At 36.8% G+C, this 23,942-nt stretch overlaps 1 protein-coding gene across 1 annotated transcript in view; it reads left to right on the top strand.

The window, feature by feature from the left end:
• Positions 1-23,942, top strand: part of LOC107588853 (transmembrane 9 superfamily member 2-like) — a 35,682-nt gene that overhangs the window by 3,044 nt on the left and 8,696 nt on the right. Inside the window, exons 3-16 of the mRNA XM_016277094.1 lie at positions 8,713-8,806; positions 9,670-9,797; positions 9,884-10,013; positions 10,102-10,226; positions 10,403-10,514; positions 15,260-15,339; positions 16,413-16,521; positions 17,184-17,316; positions 18,294-18,413; positions 19,461-19,518; positions 20,752-20,911; positions 21,046-21,197; positions 21,351-21,462; positions 21,574-21,821. Coding sequence (XP_016132580.1) covers positions 8,713-8,806; positions 9,670-9,797; positions 9,884-10,013; positions 10,102-10,226; positions 10,403-10,514; positions 15,260-15,339; positions 16,413-16,521; positions 17,184-17,316; positions 18,294-18,413; positions 19,461-19,518; positions 20,752-20,911; positions 21,046-21,197; positions 21,351-21,462; positions 21,574-21,821 — 1,761 coding nt within the window. The remainder of the gene's footprint in view (positions 1-8,712; positions 8,807-9,669; positions 9,798-9,883; positions 10,014-10,101; positions 10,227-10,402; positions 10,515-15,259; positions 15,340-16,412; positions 16,522-17,183; positions 17,317-18,293; positions 18,414-19,460; positions 19,519-20,751; positions 20,912-21,045; positions 21,198-21,350; positions 21,463-21,573; positions 21,822-23,942) is intronic.

Below are 23,942 nucleotides of genomic sequence, written 5' to 3'. Positions count from 1 at the left end.
TTATACGAGACAGTAATGCCCTGCACCCTTCATAGAACACACTTCTCTGTGCGAAAGGCTCTGCCCTTCGAAGGTAGTAGGGATGCTCACTTCTGTTTGGAAGTCGCCCCATGTCTCTATAATAAATATTTATTTGCAACAACTGATGGAGTACTGAATGCTGCACGCACGCGTAGCGTTGTCAAGGTAACATTTGGTCAGTCATTCCCTTCGCCGAGGGAGTTTCAAACGCTTATACGAGACAGTAATGCCCTGCACCCTTCATAGAACACACTTCAAGGGCTCTGCCCTTCAAAGGGAGTAGGGCATAGGGATGCTCACTTCTGTTTGGAAGTCGCCCTCATGTCTCTTGTATCACCGCAGAGGTGCAGACACGCTCTCTCGTTTCATTCAAATGCAGCTTGTCGTCTTGCGCCTCAGTTTTTGATTGTATTGAAAATGAAATCAGAGGAATTTAGTATTAATACTACTATAATTTTGCTGTAGTGATCATATTGTCCTGACGATTGTTTTGCACACTGTTCATAATGGATTTATACGATTTCAAAACATTAATCTCAATTCAATATTTCATATCCCCGTATTTATATATTATTTTAGGTAAACAAAAAAAAATCAGTGTAATAAGTTAACTATGAATATACAATACATTATCCCTTAAATGTCAACCTTATAGTTTGAACGTTCGTTCGTCTTGGCTCAAAGCCACTTGCTGAGAACTTTTCTTCGCGGAAGCTTTGCGTTAAACAAGTGAGATAACGAAATATTTCATCTCTAATCAATATTTTTTGTCCAATTATTTGCACATTAATTTTGGTATTGAGGTAAAAGTTACCTTGCATTCGCTATATAACAGTGGGGGGTGGTCACGAAGATGACGGAACAAATTTGACACGTTTCCCCCTTTTGCAGCGACTTTCTTCTTGCAAGATCAGCAGACAGGGTGACCGTCCTCGATTAAATTGCCTTCAGGACTCTTGTAAAAGCCAAAATACGACCAGACCATCGATTTGGTCCTCATAGATGGCTGAAAAATCTCCCGAGTGCTGTCAACTCCCTTCCGCCATTTCGTCTCGTGCAAACAACAACAACACTGCATGCTGCTTCTGCGTCAGACTGATGCTGGCTGGACAGGATTTACCGCGAGTTTTCAAAATTGCGATAATCAAACACGGTTTTGATGATAATTAAATTTTAAACGGTAATACTAACCGTCAGGGCATTGTATCGTGATTTATCATAAAACCGGTAATCGTTACATCCCTAGTAGAAATACTTAACTTTGTTTAATTTCAATTACCAAAAACAACTTTTAATTGTTTTGAGTTTTAGTTAGTTATATCAACACTGTAATGGACAATGCTGAAGAAATTGCCCTTTTAACATGGTTTTGCTCAAGATTTGCTATGCTTTTTGCATGGCTAACCAGTTTTGCTTTAGTAACTCTTTGAGGGAAAACCTGAGGAGAATGAAATGTAGCGAGGGTGTCGCGGATACACCAGAGAGACGCTGGAGAGGGAGGGGAGGAAAGTTTGAATGTAGAGACTTGTGCTCAGACGGTCTGCACACTGAGGAGGGAGTGCCGTTATGTTAACACAGAGGCCTTTCAGTCACACCACCCGCTGTATAATCGAATGGAGGCAGGAATGACATAGTCTTCCTCACAAGACATTCAATATGACATAAGCTTTGCATTATTAATCTGCCTTGCACTTACTGTGTGCTGAAGCTCCCAAGGGTGTTCTATCTGGATTAACATGAGTACACATATGGCAGTTTTCTTTTAATATAATACATCCAAAACAGCAAAAACAAACAACAAATGTAAAAATGTTTAGCTCAAGGAAACTAGGCAGACGTCTCCTTGTCTCTGGTATTTAATAAAACCATAATGTATTGGGCTAGCTGCAGGTGTAACCAAATAGATAAATGTATTGTGTATGTGTAAGGAATAATGTACTGTTGGTTAGTCATTATCACAAAATCAATCCTCCTTCCGGTTCCTTGTTCTTCAGAGCTTGTTTTAATTGGTGACTCCTGAGCTTCCAGCCATTTATCAAAGGTTTTCTGCTCACCATATATATTACAATTAAAGGGATAGTTCATCCAATTTACTCACCCTTATGTTGTTCCAAACCTGTATGCATTTCTTTCTTTAGCAGAACACAAAAGAAGATACTTTGAAAAATGTGGGTAACCAAATGGTTTTGGTTACCATCGACTTCCACTGTATGCAAAAAGGAATCCTGTTAAGACATTTCTTGAAATATATTCTTTTATGTTCCACAGAAGAAATAAATTTCATTTTTGGGTGAACATTAAGTTCTGAAATCAAGGTTTCTAGAGGTTAAATTAAAGGTTTCTTGGGTTAAATTAAATGAACAGTTTTTAATGCCCCCACCCACACACCCAGTAGTCAGCTGTATAAAGAATAGGCTGATCAGATATTGACTATATTTGTCACTCAGTTTAAAAAATCTGCCATGTCACCTGATAAATTAATAAACAAGAAATCCATATATGAACTCATAAGTGCTATTTTGCTGAGCTTTTTGATTGAGTTGATTATTTCTGATTATTTTTATTCTTTCAGGTTTGATTTTTGTGCTGATCAGTCTGAGAAGCGTCCATCTGAGAACTTGGGTCAGGTGCTGTTTGGAGAAAGAATTGAGCCGTCCCCGTATAAGGTATATTACACAACGTTCTTGTAGGTCAGAGCTTAGCACTAGCAATGCCAAGGCCATGGGTTCAATCCCTTGGGAATGCATGAACTGATATAATGTATACCTTGAGTGCAACATACAGAGGTTGGACAAAATAATGTGAACACCCATTACTAAAGGGGTTACTGTAATTTGTGTAGACTACAGTGGGGAAAAAAATAATAATAAATACCAAATAAATAATTATTTGGTGTTTCAAGAACAGATGTCGTTACGATTATGACTTTGTAGACAAAGTTATCAGTGAAGAAGAGTAGTCAGCGAATGTGAATGATAGGGACCATCAAACACTAAGTAGAACTGTGTCCAAACAACACAGAACTACTGCAGCAAAATGACTGCAAACCTCAGTATTCACTTTGGAGACCCTGTTTCCACAAAATCCAACCACAGAGAACTTCACAAAGCCAACATCCATAATAAAACTTTAATCACAAACACCAATGCTAAAATGTGACCCTGGAGCACAAAACCAGTCTTAAGTCGCTGGGGTATATTTGTAGCAATATCCAAAAATACATTGTATGGGTCAAAATGATAGATTTTTCTTTTATGCCAAAAATCATTAGGACATTAAGTAAAGATCATGTTCCATGAAGATATTTTGTAAATTTCCTACTGTAAATATATTAAAACTTAATTTTTGATGAGTAATATGCATTGCTGAGAACTTCATTTGGACAACTTTTAAAGGCGATTGTCTCAGTATTGTGATTTTTTTTGCACCCTCAGATTCCAGATTTTAAAATAGTTGTATCCTAACAAACCATATATCAATAGAAAGCTTAAGTATTCAGCTTTCAGATGATATATAAATCTCAATTTCAAAAAAATTTACCTTATGACTGGTTTTGTGGTCCAGGGTCACAAATGTCAAAAAAGAAAAGGGGTCATGATTATAAAACCTGGACAGTTGAAGCACCAAGATGAACTTCAACCTCTGCCCAGGCCAGGCAAATCACCTGAATAGACTACATCAGACTACACTGGGCAGTTTTGGAGAGAAGAGTGAGAAGCAAATTGCCTCCTCAAACATCTCTGAAACAGCTGGCAGATGTTCTGATAGACAACATTCATCTGTACATGTTGTATAAATCTATTTTAAGAAGGTTGGAAGCTGTATTAAAGGCAAATGATGCTAAAACACCTTAATAATGAAATACTGCCTATTTCCCATGTGTTCACAGTATCACCTTGGATAAAAGACTCTGTCATATGCGGCTCTGACTTTGTCCTTATTGACATATACATTGCACTAAAATTATTCTATTATTCTTTTTAGTATAGCATTTTATTCTGTATAATCTGAGTTTTTGTTTTTCTTCTTTTGGTATTGAGGTAAAAGTTACCTTGCATTCGCTATATAACAGTGGGGGGTGGTCACGAAGATGACGGAACAAATTTGACACGTTTCCCCCTTTTGCAGCGACTTTCTTCTTGCAAGATCAGCAGACAGGGTGACCGTCCTCGATTAAATTGCCTTCAGGACTCTTGTAAAAGCCAAAATACGACCAGACCATCGATTTGGTCCTCATAGATGGCTGAAAAATCTCCCGAGTGCTGTCAACTCCCTTCCGCCATTTCGTCTCGTGCAAACAACAACAACACTGCATGCTGCTTCTGCGTCAGACTGATGCTGGCTGGACAGGATTTACCGCGAGTTTTCAAAATTGCGATAATCAAACACGGTTTTGATGATAATTAAATTTTAAACGGTAATACTAACCGTCAGGGCATTTTATCGTGATTTATCATAAAACCGGTAATCGTTACATCCCTAGTAGAAATACTTAACTTTGTTTAATTTCAATTACCAAAAACAACTTTTAATTGTTTTGAGTTTTAGTTAGTTATATCAACACTGTAATGGACAATGCTGAAGAAATTGCCCTTTTAACATGGTTTTGCTCAAGATTTGCTATGCTTTTTGCATGGCTAACCAGTTTTGCTTTAGTAACTCTTTGAGGGAAAACCTGAGGAGAATGAAATGTAGCGAGGGTGTCGCGGATACACCAGAGAGACGCTGGAGAGGGAGGGGAGGAAAGTTTGAATGTAGAGACTTGTGCTCAGACGGTCTGCACACTGAGGAGGGAGTGCCGTTATGTTAACACAGAGGCCTTTCAGTCACACCACCCGCTGTATAATCGAATGGAGGCAGGAATGACATAGTCTTCCTCACAAGACATTCAATATGACATAAGCTTTGCATTATTAATCTGCCTTGCACTTACTGTGTGCTGAAGCTCCCAAGGGTGTTCTATCTGGATTAACATGAGTACACATATGGCAGTAATATAATAATATAATACATCCAAAACAGCAAAAACAAACAACAAATGTAAAAATGTTTAGCTCAAGGAAACTAGGCAGTTGTCTCTGGAGGGTCGTTAAAAATATAAATAATTGCTATACATTGTTGTTGTGTATATATATGAGATAACCATATGTTGTTGTTGTTGTTGTTGTTGAGTTAAAACAATGAATATCAATATTTCTTTGTGTTGAAATGTGCCTTGAAATCTAACTTTTTTTATATATATATATATATATATATATATATATATATATATATATATTATTACAATTAAAGGGATAGTTATCACCCTCATGTTGTTCCAAACCTGTGTACATTTCTTTCTTCTGCAGAGCACAAAATAATATATTTTTAAAAATGTGACCCAGGACCAGTAAAAAATTTAGAAATGTAGATTTATACATCATCTGAATGCTGAATAATTAAGCTTTCCATTGAAGTATGGTTTGTTAGGACAGGACTTGCTGAGATACAACTATTTGAAAATCTGGAATCTGAGGGTGCAAAAAGAATCTAAACATTGAGAAAATCGCCTTTAAAGTTGTCCAAATGAAGTTCTTAGCAATGCATATTACTAATAAAAAATTAACTTTTGATATATTTACAGTAGGAAATTTACAAAATATCTTCATGAATCATGATCTTTATGTATTAATGATTTTGGCATAAAAGAAAAATTGATAATTTTGACCCATACAATGTATTGTTGGCTATTGCTACAAATATACCCGTGCGAATTATGACTGGTTTTGTGGTCCAGGGACCAGGGTTGCCATTGGCTCCTACATGTAAAAAGGAATCCCGTTGAGACATTTCTCAGAATAACTTCAAGTTCCACAGAAATAATAATTGTCATTTTTGGTTGGACTATCCTTTTAAGACTGAATTCTGAGGCTTCAAAATTAAGGTTTCTAGACGCATGTAAGAATATGCTCACAGAGAAGCTCTTGAGAGGTTACAGAAGCCTCTTTGCTGCAAACTATACACGTCCTATTATGTTTGAGTGATACTAAAAACCCTCTGTAGTCCATGAATGTTTGTTGTTTAATGTTTAGGTTAATAACAGTTAAATTATTTGTTAACCTGTGCATACTTTTAATGCCCACACACACCCATTAGTCAACTGTATTAAGTAGAGCCCAACCGATATGGGTTTTTTGGGGCCGATACCGATATTTGGGAGTAAAAAAAGGCCGATATCGATATATCTGCTGATATTCTTTGTGTATATTATAGTACAGTACCAGTCAAAAGTTTGGACACTTTCCCATTCATGTGTCCAAACATTTGACTGGTACTATATATAGAATACAGTATATACAGTGGGTACGGAAAGTATTCAGACCCCCTTGAATTTTTCACTCTTTGTTATATTGCAGCCATTTGCTAAAATCATTTAAGTACATTTTTTTTCCTCATTAATGTACAAACAGCACCCCATATTGACAGAAAAACACAGAATTGTTGACATTTTTGCAGATTTATTAAAAAAGAAAAACTGAAATATCACATGGTCCTAAGTATTCAGACCCTTTGCTGTGACACTCATATATTCACTCAAATGTGGTGATCAAACACTTATAATGACGTGACAAAGATATGTAATGATGGAGGCAGGGCATTTAACAATTTAACTATAAACTTTATTCAAAATGAGTCTGACATCAGTGCACTGAACAGTAAAGTTGAAGTTTATTCAACTTTAATTCAGTTCAGTTCCATTCAACTTTATTCCGTTGAAGTTTATTTCACTTTGGAACATACATTCACGGATTTACGCTACTGTCTTCACACACAGATGGAACTTACTAGAGAAGTGTTAAGTGTGACAATTTACCTCTGTAAATAAATATAAATTCACGTCTCGCGCACTTTAATGCCCTTTGAATGCAACGTGTACATTCTCTTGGAACTGGAATCATGGCGGAATATCACGTGAAGTCCACTTCGCAGGGCACTTATGGTCGAATAAGCCAACGCTTGAATGCTGCTGCCTGAACAAGAGTTCTCCTTACTGAAGTGAAAGTGTTGGCTGGTGTCACTATCTCGCGAACGCGCCAGAGGATCTCCACCAAATTCGGGGATCCCTTCAGTTCGAGAAGCCCTCTAGAACGCAACCCTCCACGCGTCGGTAGCCCCCCGGGATCGCTAGATCGGTCGGCGCCGGACCACGATTTTAACCGCCCGTAACTCCCGAACCACGGGGGGCTATCGACGCGGGGGGGGTCTCATTCGAAAGAGGGCCTTGAGACATACACTCGATTCGCGTTCGAGAGGGTTCCTCGAGCTGAAGGGATCCCCCGAATTTGGTGCGGATCTGCCGCGCCGTTACGGAGATATGGCCGTTCAAAGTTTCAATGGTTTTCCATAGACTTAAGCTTTAAAGCGTTTCATCCAGGTTGCCAGTAGCAAACAATGGAGCGTGCTCTGCTGGACAAACTAAATAATCACACCATTTCAAGCATTTTATCTGATTTATACAGGTGCGTCTTAATAAATTAGAATGTCGTGGAAAAGTTCATTTATTTCAGTAATTCAACTCAATTGTGAAACTCGTGTATTAAATAAATCCAATGCACACAGACTGAAGTAGTTTAAGTCTTTGGTTATTTTAATTGTGGTGATTTTGGCTCACATTTAACACAAACCCACCCAATTCACTATCTCAACAAATTAGAATACGTCATAAGACCAATTTAAAAAAAAAATTGTTTTAGTGAATTGTTGGCCTTCTGGAAAGTATGTTCATTTACTGTACATGTACTCAATACTTGGTAGGGGCTCCTTTTGCTTTACTTACTGCCTCAATTCGGCGTGGCACTGCTGAGGTAGTATGGAAGCCCAGGTTTCTCTGACAGTGGCCTTCAGTGACGTTCACTCAAATTCTTGAATCGATTTTGCTTGTCAATCCTCATAAGGCTGCGGTTCTCTCTGTTGGTTGTGCATCTTTTTCTTCCACACTTTTTCCTTCCACTCAACTTTCTGTAAACATGCTTGGATACAGCACTCTGTGAACAGCCAGCTTCTTTGGCAATGAATGTTTGTGGCTTACCCTCCTTGTGAAGGGTGTCAATGATTGTCTTCTGGACAACTGTCAGATCAGCAGTCTTCCCCATGATTGTGTAGCCTAGTGAACCAAACTGAGAGACCATTTTGAAGGCTCAGGAAAACTTTGCAGGTGTTTTGAGTTGATTAGCTGATTGGCATGTCACCATATTCTAATTTGTTGAGAATAGTGAATTGGTGGGTTTTTGTTAAATGTGAGCCAAAATCATCACAATTAAAAGAACCAAAGACTTAAACTACTTCAGTCTGTGTGCATTGAATTTATTTAATACACGAGTTTCACAATTTGAGTTGAATTACTGAAATGAACTTTTCCACAACATTCTAATTTGAGATGCTCCTGTATGTTCTGTAAAAAAAAATTAATATCGGCGGCATATTCGCCGATACAGATATATCGGCCGATAATATCGGCTAAACGATATATCGGTCGGACTCTAGTATTAAGAATAGGCCGATCAGATATTGACACTATTTTTTCACTCAATTTAAGCATTTAATCATGTCACCTGATAAATGATTAAGCAAGAAACCTGTATTTGAAGTGCTGTTTTGATTGAGCTGAGCTTTTTTTTTCTGATTACAACTTGATTCTTTTTATTCTTTCAGGTTTGATTTTTGTGCTGATCAGTCCGAGAAGCGTCCATCTGAGAACTTGGGTCAGGTGCTGTTTGGAGAAAGAATCGAGCCATCCCCGTACAAGGTATATTACACAATGTTCTTGTAGCTCAGAGCTTGGCACTAGCAATGCCAAGGCCGTGGGTTCAATGCCTTGGGAATGCATAAACTGATAAAGTGAGTGTAACACAATAAATAATGTGAACACATTATACTATAGGGGTTCATATAATTTGTGTACAGTGGGAAAAACAAATGTTGCGATTGTCTTCCAAAAAGGACAAATCATGAAAGCTTGCAACAGCCCAATTCTTTGGTGTTCTAAGAACAAAGATACGATTATTATTGTGTACACAAAGCATGGCAAGACTTCACCAGTGAAGAAGAGTAGTCGGTGAAAACGAAGGTGTCCAAACAACACAGAATTACTGCAAACAGCAAACCTCAGTATTCACCTTGAAGACTCTGTTTCCACAAAAAGAAATCACCAAGAATTTCACAAAGCCGACATCCATGAAAGAGCTGCAGTTAATAAAACTTTAATTACAGACACAAATGCTAAGATGTGGTGTCATGATCATAAAACCTGGAGAGTTGAAGCACCAAGATGAACTGAAAATCTTGAACAATTGAATATTATCAAACCACAATGGGCAGTTTTGGAGAGAAGAGTGAGAAGCAAATTGAATCCGGTAGATGTTCTGATGGACATCATTCATCTGTACATTCAAAAGTTGTATGAATCTGTTTTAAGGATGGAAGCTATATTCAAGGCAAATGGTGCTAATACACCTTAATAATGAAATATTGCCTATTTCCCATGTGTTCACATTATCACCTTGGATAAAAGTCTCTGTCATATGCAGCCTCTGTCTTTGTCTTTATTGAAATGTTCTTTTTATTATAGCATTTTATTCTGTAATATGAGTTTGTTTGTTTTTCTTCTAGTTTTCCTTCAAGAAGAATTTGGAGTGCCAGAGTGTCTGTCTTAAATCTTACAACACAGAGAAAACTGAGGATAAGGCCAAGCTGGAGTTTCTCAAGAAGGGAATGCTCCTCAATTACCAACACCACTGGTGAGTTAGCCGCTCAGTATCTCTCTGTGCTGAAACACAGCACTGTAACGAAGCATAGCTTCTCATCACTTACTTGACTCTCTCAGGATTGTCGATAATATGCCGGTGACCTGGTGTTACGATGTGGAGGACAATCAGAAGTTCTGTAATCCAGGCTTCCCCATTGGTTGCTATGTCACAGATACGGGACGGGCCAAAGATGCCTGTGTGGTCAATGTAAGTAACACTTACCAGTCTTTTCATAGGCCATATAATTGTTCTGTTTAATGCAAATTGTTCACGCAGTGGTTTCATTTTCATGCAGGCTGACTTCAATGACAAAGACACCTTTTACATCTTCAACCATGTGGACATCACCATTTTCTACCACATTGTGGAGAACGAGGCTGCTGGTGCCAGACTGGTTGCGGCTAAATTAGAGCCCAAAAGGTATTTGAAGCTCTTCTAACCAATAATAAGGCAGCAGAGAAGGGTGCAATTTAGCCAATTAAGATCTAACAAAAAGCAACAATATATTTAAATATTTAATTGTCAAATTAAGCGTAACGATAGGGTATTTGATTTAATATGTAAATATGGACTATGTTTCTTGTCTCTTTTTAAAGCTATAAGCACACCAACTTGGAGAAACCAGACTGCACAGGACCTCCCATGAGTCTGGGCAACAAGTTCAATGGAGATATCAAGATTCCCTACACTTACTCCGTCAAGTTTGTGGTCAGTGGTTAAGATACTTCCATATCAGCCTTAAAGGGTTTGTTTACCTTAAAATGAACAGTCTGTCATCATTTACTCACCCACATGTCATTCCGAACCCATTAGACTTTCGTTCATTTTTGGAACAGAAAATTACGCAGTGTAGTCTTTATTCAGTCATAAAAACAGAATTCACAGTTTAACGCGGAATGTCACGGAATGTGTCAAATTTTGAATTAATTAATCAAAAGTAGGTCATTACACTTAAATCAAATCATGATATGGATTAGTATCTGTAAATATTAAGCCGCAAAAGTCGATTTAAAGTCGTGACACTCGCGGTGATTTCAGCTTCTGCCGTCTCACTAAATGAGGACGTAAACACATGAACAACGTTTCCAGAACTGCTCTGAGAGTCACTTCATGAACATTTTAGCATTTGATTTGAGTAAAACTAGCATCATATCTCGTACACAGAACTGTAAAGGTATTCACGGCAACCCGTCAAAATAAAAGTCCGGTTTGATTTGAAGACATTGTGCCTATAACTATTTTTCCAGTAGAATGTACATAGCCTACTACTACTACTAAAATGAAACAAACATTATTTTTTTAAGGAATAATCACACAAAACATTTCTTCCATGTTTTAATTTTAATAGTAAATCCCCTTTGTTTGCCAAAAAATCTTGTTTGCTTAATTTTCAATAATTAAAAGATAAATGATCATTTAAATTAATGTTTTATGCCTTCATTTGTTAACCAGGAAAATGTAAATACACAACACAGAATATCTGAGGGAAAAAAATGTCGTTAGGCTACTTTAAGAAAAAAATGAATAAATCAAGTTGTTTTATGCATTCAAATAAGTAGACATGCTAAAACACAGAATTTGGTAACAATAAAAAATATAAATAATATGGTGAGAAAAAAGAAAACATTTCATAGGGCCCTAAACATGTAATTTTTGTTAAACTTTTAATACATTGATGTAAAAATGTAATTAGACATGCTTTTTAATTAATACAATTTAATTTAATATTCTATTAAAAGGAGTCGAGAAAAATTTAAACGGAAAAAAAACGGAATTTGGAAAAAAAATAAAATGGAATTTAGGAAAAAATAAAACTGATTTCATAGGGCCCCAACTATCCCTCAGCCTTGCCGCGCCACCCAGTTTGGGAACCACTGCTTTATTCTTTTAAATAGATACATTAATCGTGTTTATTATAGATTTTATAAAAAGTTGATTTCAAAATGAACCTTCTTTGCATTTTTTTGTTTTTCAGTTTGAATAAAAGACTATTTTTCCCTATATATTTCATCATTGAGGATTTCTTTAAAAAAGTCAAAAAATCTCGTCTCGTTCTCATGAACCCAGTTTCGTGTCTCGTCTCGTCTCATGGGATAAGTGTCTCGTCACACCCCTAGTAGTTTATATACATAACTTAAATCATTTGCATCTCTTTTCCTCTTCATTTAAAGGTCCCATATTGTACACCTTTCTGGAGTTTTATTTTAGGTTTTGATGTCCTTAAGAATATATATTTGCGGTATAAGTACCAAAAACCATCTCAATATATATTTACAGCTCCTTTCTCAGGAGCTCTGCTGAGAACAGGTTGATTTTGGTCTGTCTAATTAATATTCATGAGCCTCTCTTCTGATTGGCCTGTTGTTTTCTGAGTGATGCATGGCCAGGACAACCACAGGTAACTAGGGTCAGCGACGTCACAGCGCTAGCTGGAGGCAGCAAAACAAAGGGGAAACTGGAGGCGGCCCATTCAAACCAGCGCAGATTCGGCTACATAAGGAGCTTAAAATATCATCTTGTTGTGATGTTTTGTGCCAGAATCGATGTAATACAGCATCAAATTAGAAATTTGATCGCATATGCTGCCACTGCCAGACAAAAAACCGACAACAGCTGAACTGTAAAGGTATTCACGGCAACCCGTCAAAATAAAAGTCCGGTTTGATTTGAAGACATTGTGCCTATAACTATTTTTCCAGTAGAATGTACATAGCCTACTACTACTACTAAAATGAAACAAACATTATTTTTTTAAGGAATAATCACACAAAACATTTCTTCCATGTTTTAATTTTAATAGTAAATCCCCTTTGTTTGCCAAAAAATCTTGTTTGCTTAATTTTCAATAATTAAAAGATAAATGATCATTTAAATTAATGTTTTATGCCTTCATTTGTTAACCAGGAAAATGTAAATACACAACACAGAATATCTGAGGGAAAAAAATGTCGTTAGGCTACTTTAAGAAAAAAATGAATAAATCAAGTTGTTTTATGCATTCAAATAAGTAGACATGCTAAAACACAGAATTTGGTAACAATAAAAAATATAAATAATATGGTGAGAAAAAAGAAAACATTTCATAGGGCCCTAAACATGTAATTTTTGTTAAACTTTTAATACATTGATGTAAAAATGTATAGTTTCATGATTTTAATTAATTAGACATGCTTTTTAATTAATACAATTTAATTTAATATTCTATTAAAAGGAGTCGAGAAAAATTTAAACGAAAAAAAAACTGAATCCAGAAAAATTTAAATGGAAAAAAAACGGAATTTGGAAAAAAAATAAAATGGAATTTAGGAAAAAATAAAACTGATTTCATAGGGCCCCAACTATCCCTCAGCCTTGCCGCGCCACCCAGTTTGGGAACCACTGCTTTATTCTTTTAAATAGATACATTAATCGTGTTTATTATAGATTTTATAAAAAGTTGATTTCAAAATGAACCTTCTTTGCATTTTTTTGTTTTTCAGTTTGAATAAAAGACTATTTTTCCCTATATATTTCATCATTGAGGATTTCTTTAAAAAAGTCAAAAAATCTCGTCTCGTTCTCATGAACCCAGTTTCGTGTCTCGTCTCGTCTCATGGGATAAGTGTCTCGTCACACCCCTAGTAGTTTATATACATAACTTAAATCATTTGCATCTCTTTTCCTCTTCATTTAAAGGTCCCATATTGTACACCTTTCTGGAGTTTTATTTTAGGTTTTGATGTCCTTAAGAATATATATTTGCGGTATAAGTACCAAAAACCATCTCAATATATATTTACAGCTCCTTTCTCAGGAGCTCTGCTGAGAACAGGTTGATTTTGGTCTGTCTAATTAATATTCATGAGCCTCTCTTCTGATTGGCCTGTTGTTTTCTGAGTGATGCATGGCCAGGCATGGCCAGGCCAACCACAGGTAACTAGGGTCAGACGACGTCACAGCGCTAGCTGGAGGCAGCAAAACAAAGGGGAAACTGGAGGTGGCCCATTCAAACCAGCGCAGATTCGGCTACATAAGGAGCTTAAAATATCATCTTGTTGTGATGTTGGGTGCCAGAATCGATGTAATACAGCATCAAATTAGAAATTTGATCGCATATGCTGCCACTGCCAGACAAAAAACCGACAACAGCTGTGGTTAAACGCGATAAAACGAGCAGACTTGACAGAAACGATCGGAAAAAATGCTCGCGTTTGCAGCGCACACTTATCAGAAAAGGTTAAATAAAGTTTTGTCTTTTGTTGTTATGGGCGCGTCTACAGATTTCTTGCCATATGTCTATGTTTCTTGCATCTCACGACTATGTCGTGTATGAAATAATATCTGTGTGCATGTGTGTAAAACAACAAACTGACAATTTATATGTAATCATTTGTAATTGTATACACATTGTTGTGATTAATTGTGGCTGGAGCAATAATGTAGCTGTAAAAATAGTTGCCTGCTGAAATTGAAATGTGTATATATATCTTCATCATGACTAGATAGACACGGTAAGTTTGTCTTAACTATACACGTTAGATGTGATCCACCTCATAGTAACAATCCTGTCAGATCGTCCATCCTTTGAGTGAGAGTGTAACGTTACAGGTCGGCCGATCTGGTTTCGTGGTTAAAGTTAACCTTTTCGACATGTGTCCGTGTTGTCCTTGCTCAGCAAAAGCATGGACGCAATGTTGTCTGGGGGTTTGGCAAAAGGAGAGTGGGACGGTGGGCGGTGCTCGGGGTGGTGACTGAAGGCAGTGACTGTGTAGTTCTGACGTCAACTTTTTACGGAAGTCACAACGGTTCGTGAAAAATAGCTAGAACTTTAAGCAGGCTGTGTGAATTTGACTGTGGACTGACTGTTTTGAAACTTATATGGTAGTTAAATAGCCCCTAGACCTCAGTTATCGTGAAAAAAGCCAGGAAATTTCAGTTTTGACAATATGGGACCTTTAAATTGAAAAGTGTTGTTCTGTGTTTTTCCACAAGGAGGCGTACTGGTATCATGCCACATGTTTTCTGTAAAGCAGGAGATTTTCCAATTATTGTCTAATAAATGTATAACTCAGTTTTGTGAAATATGCAAAAATACAGTGTTACATGAACTTCAACCAAAGCTTAAGTTCAGCTAAAAGTGTCACTGTTCATCTCATACTAGATGGATGAAAAATAAAATGATCATTACATTTAAAATTATAATTTGAAAGACTTTGCAATCTAATCATCATCACAAACTATGTAATTATGTTCATTTCGCTTTATATGCATGTTGTTATAGACCTACCTAAAGTCTACAATGCATGAATCAATTTGATACAATATGTAAGTGTCTGTGCTCTGTCCCTCTATCAACCAGGGGCTTCTTTTATTCTGTAAGAGATTGTAGACCCCTGCTGTAAAGTGATTTATTATATCAGTATTTCCGCAGAGCTCTTGGTTTTTGTGGATAACTGCTGGTTTGGTGTTTGCAGGAGGACAAACTGATTCGCTGGGCCTCTAGATGGGATTACATTCTTGAGTCTATGCCGCACACCAACATTCAGTGGTTTAGGTGAGGGCACATATTACACACATATGGCCCTGTCCCAAATGACACACTCAAAGTGGACATGTGTTCTCATATGCATTTGCGAAGCACTGTTCATGCATCCTTTGCAAAGCCCACCTTGGTTTGGGCTTTACAGCAAACTAAAGTATGACCCATGTGAAGTCCATAAATTAAAATAAATAAATCTTTTCCACAAATATTTAAAATCCATGTATTCCATGAATGGATACCATAGCTTCAAACAACACTATATGAGCTAGCGGCGGCATCTTGTGGCTGTCTACAGAACACCCTCAGACGGGGTCCAAAATCACTCGAGTAAAAATTCAAGTAAAAAATTGAGTTGGCGTGTATATGAAACTGTGATGATTACCAGCTGGCCAATAACTGAGCATTGATAGTAGCAAAGTTATGCATGACCTTTTTTTTGTGTTCAGTGTCTTGGGATGTGCATTCTAAAACACAGCATGCCAACCATCTTCCCAAATTTGTAATGAGGACCGTTTATAAATCTGTTGTCAACAAATGAGAAGCTTTAAGACCTCCCAGTTGTTTCCTGCCGAATAAAAAAAAAAGGCTATTTATATTTATTTAATTAAATATCAGTAATATTCCTGTTGTTTTGTTAAATTAATTTATTGTTATTATTATTCTTATTAAATACTCATTTTCTATAGTTTTTTATTGTAATTATATTCATACAGTACTAGTAGCGTAAAAGTAAATAGTATTATTGCTGTAGTAATTTTTCTTTATTGTTTTAATTAACATTTAAATATAAATATACATTGAATAATAACAATAATTGTTGTTATATTAAATACTCATTTTAAATTTACAGTACAATAGTTTTATTACAGTTAATATAGTAATGTATATATTTTTATCATTCAAATAATAAAACAAAAAACTTATTTGTAATAATAATATTGATGATGATTAATAATCACAAAAGTTGGATTGCAGGGACTGAGATTGTCATTTGGCCCAGGGTCCATATCCTAATAAACCCATGATGTATTTTAGCGAATATGTCCTAATATGTTTAGCTAAGATGTTCTGTTTTCTGCCGCCAGTATCATGAACTCTTTGGTCATCGTACTCTTCCTCTCGGGGATGGTTGCTATGATTATGCTCCGAACGCTCCATAAAGATATCGCCAGATACAACCAGATGGACTCTGTGGTGAGTTCTGCTTAACTGTCACATGTCACTGTCCACATGATCAATCCTCTCTTGTGAGCTTATATTTTAACACATACTTATTGTTTAATACAGCCAAGTTTTGTCTGTCACATAATAGACCATTTTTATGTTTGTATGCGTGTATAAAAGTATAGCAGTGTTTGGTTTGTAAGCTAATGAGCGTAACTTACAGAATGTGTGTTAATGTACTGTATGTCACTTGTGTTTGTGGTCTGGATTGTCTACTGCCAACAATGACGGTCACACTGATGAGGAGAGACAAGTGCACACACACACACCCTTGATATGAGTCACCCTAAATACACACTTCGCATTCAGATCTCTTTATATATCGTATGTTTGGTCCCTCCCATCCGGGGTTAGAGGTCAGACAGGCTCAGGCGTGATACACACATCTGTCGCTTTTACGTGTTCTCTCTTTCCTGTGTTTCACCGTGGCCCCTCCCCCGTCCTCTCACATCATACTCATTAAGGACAGACCGAGAGTGACACAGTGTATCATTGGTCTGAGCAGCAGCCGGTGTCTTTCCTTTGATTTCTGTTAGCTGTAATTGGGCTGTAGACCCAAACCCACGCCTGAACGGGGTTCCGTTAGTTCCTGCTATTGTTAAAACCTCGCTTTTCCACTCAATCTTTTCCAGGAGGATGCCCAGGAGGAATTTGGCTGGAAGCTTGTTCACGGAGACGTCTTCAGGCCTCCCAGGAAAGGCATGCTGTTGTCTGTGTTCCTGGGGTCTGGGACTCAGATCTTCATCATGACGTTTGTTACTCTCTGTAAGTGTATAGGCAGCTGAGCAATATAGCAAAACAGGAAAATTCAAGCCCTGATTGATAGAAAAAGACCAGTAGCAGATCAAAACATAGTTTTCTTTGTTTGCTTTAGAAATTTGTCTTTAGCATAAAAAAGACAAATATGCCATATAAATGTACACTACAATTCAAAAGTTTGGGGTCAGACTCAGAAATTGTAAAGCTTTTTAAAGAACGTTGTATTTTATTCAGCAAGGAAACATTCGTTTCATCAAAAGCAACAAGTTTAGAGAACAAGTTTTTTTTCATCAAATAATCCTGAAAAATTGATTTTCACAAAAATATTAAGCAGCACAAGTGTTTTCGACATTGATGATAGTAAGGAAAGTTTCTTGAGCAGCAAATCAGCATATTAGAATGTTTCTGAAGGATCATGTGACACTGAAGACTGGAGTAATGATGCTTAAAATTAATCTTTGTATCTTGTACGCACATAGAAATGAGTTTTTAACTTATAATAATATTTCACAATTTTACTGTTTTTACTGTATTTTTAATTAATTAGATGCAGCCTTGTTAAATAAAAGAGACCGTTCAACAACATTTAAAAAAGATCTTACCAACCCAAAATTTTAACTAGTAGTGAAAATTAGACATAAATAGGCATTAAAAAATGGTTTAAAAATAGCAGTGTATAAAAAAAAAATGTTTATGTCATGTGAGTGTTGTGGAGAGAGAAATGGTGAGAATGGAAAAATCAAGACATCCTTATAAAATGCAGTTTGACCAATATAGTCAGATTTTTGGACATTCATTTTATGGTAAATGTTACCAAAAATACTACTATTTTTACTTGCAGTAATTTTTGATAGGTGAATCAGTGTGTGAACCTGGACAGTTTTGCATTTGCTACATCTAAAATATGATATGATGGATTTTGTTGAGTTTTCGATTCTGAACTCATGTAACCCTGAACTTGACAACATGTTTTCTCCCTGTAGTTTTTGCCTGTTTGGGTTTCCTGTCACCTGCTAATCGTGGGGCTCTGATGACGTGTGCAGTGGTGCTATGGGTGCTCCTGGGTACTCCAGCTGGTTATGTGGCTGCCCGCTACTACAAATGTAAGTGCACAGCAGAGGATTGACCTTTGATCTCTTATCCTCCCTTCATTAGGATTGTCTGCAGTTCGTTAGATTTAATTAGTGTCAGAGGAGCCCTTTACATGAGCAGGCAGGCTACACACCCCTGCTGCTTTTTTGCTTTAGCTGTGTTCTACAGCTCGTGCAGAATACAATAAGAGCTTACTCTTCTTCTATTTACTATGATATCAGTTGTAGATCCATCTGCTGAGCTCTGTTTTAACATTGTTCGTATGACAGAAGTGTAATTGTCCCCTTTGATCTTCTCTGTTTTTCTTCTCTGATTAGAAACTGAATCATAATGGACATTTATGAGTTTACTTTCAATTGTTACAACAGCCTTTTTTTTGTCGTCCATCAACCACCAGTCTTGATGCACAGGATTGTGGTAAATCCTAGGCAGTATCTCAGTGCCTAATGGCTTCTATGCTTCTCATTACTTGGCTCACAATAGTGCAACCATCTCACAGAATCAGTCAGAAGAGAGGACATACATTGCAATGCAAATCCTAAATGAGATTATCATTAGTGCTCTAAAAATCTTATAAAATAATATGTTAAACACGGTATGTTAAATGTGAACTAGATGGTGTACTTTGAGTTAAATTTTTTTTAAATCCTCTTTGTGTGTGTGCATGCATTTTTATCTAATATTATCCACAGGACCTTGTGCAATGGAAGAGGAAATTGTGACTGTTCTCTTTTGACCAAAAAAACGTAATAATGAAGAATGTGACTGTTTTTAAGTGTTAGAATCTAGAGGGGGTAACTGAAAGAATGCTAATGAGTTTAATGAATTCCAACAACTGCTTTGAAGTCAGTAATAAAAAACAAAACACATTACAAATAATATAACTTTTTTTAAATATCTCACTGTAGAGTCTGATTCTGATATATTGATGTATTACAACTGTATTATATTGACTGCATTTTCTATTTGTGGTTTAATGTTTTTTTTTTTTTTGTATCTTTGTTGAAATGTGAGGTGAACTGCTCTCTCTCTCTCTCTCTCTCTCTCTCTCATTCCAGCCTTCGGTGGGGAGAAGTGGAAGACCAATGTTCTGTTGACAGCATTTCTCTGTCCAGGGTGGGTAAATGAAGAAATACATCATTCCTTTGAATTGAAATTTCAGTACATTAAAGGGTTAGTTCACCCAAAAATGAAAATTAGGCTGTGTTTTACTCACCCCAGAGGCATCCTAGGTGTATATGACTTTCTTCTTTCAGACGAATCCAGTCGGAGTTATATAAAAAATTGTCCTGGCTATTCCAAGCTCTATCATTGCAGTCAGTGACTGTTGCAGTGCTTCAGTCCAAAATAAGTTAATTTTAAGTTAACTTCACCCATTTTTGGGTGAACTAACCCTTTAAGCAGTTAAATGTAACAGTTAAAGGAACACTCCACTATTTTTGAAAATAGGCTCATTTTCAAACTCCCCTAGAGTTAAACAGTTGAGTTTTACCGTTTTCGAATCCATTCAGCCGATCTCCGGGTCTGGCGGTAGCACTTTTAGCTGTAGCTTAGCATAGATCATTGAATCTGATTAGACCGTTAGCATCTCACTCAAAAATGACCAAAGAGTTTCTATATTTTTCCTATTTAAAACTTGACTCTTCTGTAGTTACATCGTGTACTAAGACCGACGGAAAATAAAAAGTTGTGATTTTCTACGCCGATATCGCTAGGAACTATACTCTCATTCCGGCGTAATAATCAAGGAACTTTGCTGCCGTACTATGGGTGCAGCAGACGCAATGATATTACGCAGCGCCTGAAAATAGGCTAACTTCCATCAACATAACCAACGTGACCACCTGCTTGCACAGGAAGCGTGCTGGGGACTATTTTCAGGCGCTGCGTAATATCATTGCGTCTGCTGCACCCGTATGTACGGCAGCAAAGCTCCTTGATTATTACGCCAGAATGAGAGTGTAGTTCCTAGCCATATCAACTTTTTATTTTCCGTCGGTCTTAGTACACGATGTAATTACAGAAGAGTCAAGTTTTAAATAAGAAAAATATAGAAACTCTTTGGGGCATTTTTGAGCGAGATGCTAACGGTCTAATCAGATTCAATGATCTATGCTAAGCTACAGCTAAAAGTGCTACCGCCAGACCCGGAGATCGGCTAAATGGATTCGAAAACGGTAAAACTTAACTGTTTAACTCTAGGGGAGTTGGAAAATTAGCCTATTTTCAAAAATAGTGGAGTGTTCCTTTAATGGAAGATTTGGACCATTTTGCACTTTGAAATCTTGTGCGTTGACGTGTACCTTAAATATGGCTTGTTGTGAATAATACATTTACATGCTTTTTCAGAGTGGTGTTTGCTGATTTTTTCGTAATGAATCTGATTTTGTGGGGCGAGGGTTCATCAGCTGCCATGCCCTTTGGCACTCTGGTGGCCATCCTGGCTCTGTGGTTCTGTATCTCAGTGCCCCTCACCTTTATCGGAGCATACTTCGGTTTTAAGAAGAGTGTAAGCTTTCTTTACGTTGAAATTGTTTCGCAAAAGCCTTTTTTTTTTTTAAACTTCTGGTGTCAAAAAATCCAATTATCCCTGTTACTCTTTTTTTATAGTTATATATGTGTGCAATTTTGGTTCAATTTCAGGGCATTGAACATCCTGTGCGAACCAATCAGATCCCCAGACAGATTCCAGAGCAGTCCTTCTACACCAAACCTCTTCCTGGCATCGTCATGGGTGGAATCCTGCCATTCGGCTGCATCTTCATCCAGCTGTTCTTCATCCTCAACAGCATTTGGTTAGTGCTGATGATTAACAGTTGCTATGATTCCAATGATTACAAAAGCAAATGATAAAGTTCAGGTTTAGGGTTCGAACCCAAATGAAATCAAACCTCTTTAAAAGCACTTGCAGTTTTATTGAAATATTGTGTAAACCATTGATATTGCAGGTCTCATCAGATGTACTATATGTTTGGCTTCCTCTTCCTGGTCTTCATCATCCTGCTCATCACCTGCTCTGAGGCCACCATCCTCCTCTGCTATTTCCACCTGTGTGCTGAGGTAAGAGTACACGCAGCAAAATCCATATTACATATGCACACGTGTGACAGTATGCATATTTTGGAGAATCGTCGTTTTTTCCATTTGTTTTGTGTATATGCCGTCTCTTAGGACTATCACTGGCAGTGGCGCTCCTTCCTCACCAGCGGATTCACAGCTGTTTATTTCCTGGTCTATGCCATCCATTACTTCTTCTCTAAGCTGCAGATCAGTGGACTCGCCAGCACCATTCTTTACTTCGGCTACACCATGATCATGGCACTCATCTTCTTCCTCTTCACAGGTCTGTATGTGTGTAGAGTTAAGGTGCAGTCACTAGCGAAACTGCAGCAGAATTTAGTGGGCAGAAGAGGTCCATTGTTAGTTGTTTCTGTTCATGCCTCAACACATTGCGTGCCTCATTATCACAGGAAAATCAAGACACAGGGGTACTGGAGTGAAATGATTTTCTGTATATGCACAGCATTTAAACGTGTATCCATAAACTACATTAGCTTGGTTGGCCACTCAGTTTTGATTTTGTCGTCTTTGATTTTGAAGTAACGAGATTACAAGAAAAACATAAAAAATATTAGAAATAAAACCTCCTTGTCTCCAAAACATCAGTTCACTTGTTTTAATGTCTGAAGTTGTTCTCTGTGTTGATGATTTACCTTTGTTCCCTCAAACAATGCTTTTTGTATCTTGCTCTTCCATAATGTCAAACACTTTTATTGTTAAATGACTAGTAAAAGGGTAGCAATCTGTACAAGTACAACCTTGAGACCATCAGCACAACATCTTTATCTATTTCACTTCAGAAAAATGTCTGTTTCCAGAAATTATGTAGCTTTTTGTAGCAGATAGTTCCAATCTTTTCAGTTCAGAATTTTTACTCGAGTAAAAGGTTTTAGTGAGCGAGTCATCCACTCAACAGATTCTATTAAAAACGTTTTAATCAGGAATGCTACTGTGTGCGCTGATTTATTTTGTACGTGTATCCATAAACTACATTAGCTTGGTTGGCCACTCAGTTTTGATTTTGTCGTCTTTGATTTTGAGGTAACGAGATTACAAGAAAAACATAAAAAATATTAGAAATAAAACCTCCTTGTCTCCAAAACATCAGTTCACTTGTTTTAATGTCTGAAGTTGTTCTCTGTGTTGATGATTTACCTTTGTTCCCTCAAACAATGCTTTTTGTATCTTGCGCTTCCATAATGTCAAACACTTTTATTGTTAAATGACTAGTAAAAGGGTAGCAATCTGTACAAGTACAACCTTGAGACCATCAGCACAACATCTTTATCTATTTCACTTCAGAAAAATGTCTGTTTCCAGAAATGATGTAGCTTTTTGTAGCAGATAGTTCCAATCTTTTCAGTTCAGAATTTTTACTCGAGTAAAAGGTTTTAGTGAGCGAGTCATCCACTCAACAGATTCTATTAAAAACGTTTTAATCAGGAATGCTACTGTGTGCGCTGATTTATTTTGGCAATCAAAACAAATGGAGTCCTAAAGCCATAATAGGTGTGAGCAAAATATCAGCGCGTGCGCAGTGCGTTCAGAAAAGAAGGCCACGGAGAAAATCGCTTCATTGGCGAAATTAAATGGATAAACTGTAAATATTGTGTTTAAAATTAAAGTTCTATTTTAACTGTTGCGTAATAAGGAATATCACACTCGCAGTCGTCCTGTTTATTTTGAATATCATTACAGTTGTGAGTACATGAGCTTTGCTGAATCACATTTTTCCGTCCAGCACCCAGTACAGCTGCAGAGGGCCAAGACTGATGTAAGTCACAGAAAATGTCGAAAATAAACAAACCTTTTGTGTTTAATATAAAAGTGGAAGTAAGTCAAAATGCGTTAGAATGACCAGCAGGTGTCACTGTTCAATTAGGATTTGTAGATAGTCGAGGCACTAATTTGCCATGTACATATCCTCCTGAGAACCTGAAATAAACAGCTTTGTGAATTTAGTATTCTTTCATGTCATTACATTGTTTAGAGCATGAAAATGTATATTTTATTCATAAGTTATGCTATGTCCTCTGTAGAGGACACCAGGACTCAGTTTTTCTAAAAAATAAAATGACGAGTAGACATGAAAAGGTCAAATCAATGGGAATTTTTTTTTTAATCACCAATCAGTTTTTAGGTTTCAGGATTTTTTTATAACTAACTTTGTTTAAGGATGGTTCTCAACTATGTTATAAAATATATAACAAAATGATTTGATATACCGTTTTGCTTTATGCAATATGTGTGTAAAAATTCCATAAACTGGTTTTCCCTTTAAGCACAATGTTATCTATACACTGTAACTAATTTGCATATTAAAGTGCTGTTGGGACAGCATGTTGAAAAAAGAAGTGTGATAATGGGAGTAGTAATTGGCCAGATTTTCATAATATCTAATATTTCATAAGATTATTGATATATATATTTTTTTCCTATTCAATTCTTTTGTCTCCCAAAATGTATAATAAACATGCTTT

Source organism: Sinocyclocheilus grahami, unplaced genomic scaffold, assembly GCF_001515645.1.
Source record: "Sinocyclocheilus grahami isolate Dianchi unplaced genomic scaffold, SAMN03320097.WGS_v1.1 scaffold108.1, whole genome shotgun sequence".
In the NCBI taxonomy this organism is placed as follows: Eukaryota; Metazoa; Chordata; class Actinopteri; order Cypriniformes; family Cyprinidae; genus Sinocyclocheilus; species Sinocyclocheilus grahami.
This window is presented reverse-complemented; position numbering and strand designations above follow the sequence as displayed.